General features: G+C 52.9%; 1 protein-coding gene across 1 annotated transcript in view; it reads left to right on the top strand.

Annotated features, from left to right (window-relative positions):
• Positions 1-619: 619 nt before the first annotated feature.
• Positions 620-1,151, top strand: part of DNMT1 (DNA (cytosine-5-)-methyltransferase 1) — an 86,644-nt gene continuing 86,112 nt past the window's right edge. The window contains exon 1 of the mRNA XM_011994993.1: positions 620-856. Within this exon, the coding sequence (XP_011850383.1) occupies positions 855-856 (2 nt within the window). The 5' untranslated portion in view covers positions 620-854. The remainder of the gene's footprint in view (positions 857-1,151) is intronic.

Genomic DNA, 1,151 nt, shown 5'->3' with positions numbered 1-1,151 from the left:
CTGGGATAACAGGCGTGAGCCACTGCACCTGGCCCTACAGAGCAGTCTTTCCTAACCATGCAGCAAGTCAGGAAGTCCCTGCCTAGTGGCACCTACATTTAATCACTTAACTCATTGCCTGGAGCAGGGTCTCGCATTCAGCAGGTGCTCAGATGTGAGCAGCGCTGGTGGGGAATCAGGGCCCACATGACCCAGAGCAGCCACTGTCAGACATCGGTCCAGCAAAGCATTCCTCATGCTACTGCCTGTACTTGCCCTCTAGGAAGGCCAGCCTGGAGGAGCCACTTCTGCCTTTCAGGCAAATGATAACTGAGCACCTGTCTGTGCGGGTGCTGGGTGGGAAGGTCCAGAGATGGCAGTGGCCTGGTCCCTGCCTGGGGCACCTTCTCTCCACCAACAGACACTTACCCAGCTGGTTAGACCTGTTCTCATTCCACGTCTGCAGTTAGCACCCAGGCTGGGAACAACAGCCTCTGTGTTCCCTTCCCTTTCCTTAGTACCTTCTCTTATTGTTCCTTTATTTTTTTCTGAAGAGATAGGATCTCCCTATGTTGCCCAGGCTGGACTCGAACTCCTGGCCTCAAGCCGTCCTCCCACCTCAGCCGCCTGAGTAGCTGGGGTTGCAGGCACTCAGCACCACAGCACCGCACCCAGCTATTGTTCTTTTATGTTTTCCCTTTTTGTCCCCGAAAGAGTCAAGCCACTAATTGTCAGTAATCAAATCAGACCACGATTTCCCAGGGAAACTCCTGGCAGTTCTACATTTAGGAATGATTAGTTAGAGACATCCTGAAGAATGAGTTATTTGGGGAGGCGCCAGCCACCTCCTCTAATTTCACCTCTATCCACCCTGTATGTGGGTACCCCTTGCTTCCCTGGATGCTTCACTCCCCCATTTCATCCTCATTAAAATGCCACCACCCCCCACCAGGCCTTTAGGAATATTAACTGGCTGTTCCCCCAGTGTCCTGTGGCCCTGGGCTACTCATTCTGACACTGGCCATACTGTGGCACACCTTGTTATGGGCTGTGGTCAGACCCAACTGGAGAAAGACCAGCTGTAGGTCATTTCCCTTACGTAAAGGGCCCCAACTGTATGACCTGCCCCTCCTTTCCTGGTATCTTTTTGAGTCAGGGTGTCACTCTGTTGC

This window comes from Mandrillus leucophaeus, unplaced genomic scaffold, assembly GCF_000951045.1.
Source record: "Mandrillus leucophaeus isolate KB7577 unplaced genomic scaffold, Mleu.le_1.0 Scaffold112, whole genome shotgun sequence".
In the NCBI taxonomy this organism is placed as follows: domain Eukaryota; kingdom Metazoa; phylum Chordata; class Mammalia; order Primates; family Cercopithecidae; genus Mandrillus; species Mandrillus leucophaeus.
Note: the sequence above shows the minus strand (reverse complement) of the source record. Positions and strands in the feature narration are given on the sequence as shown.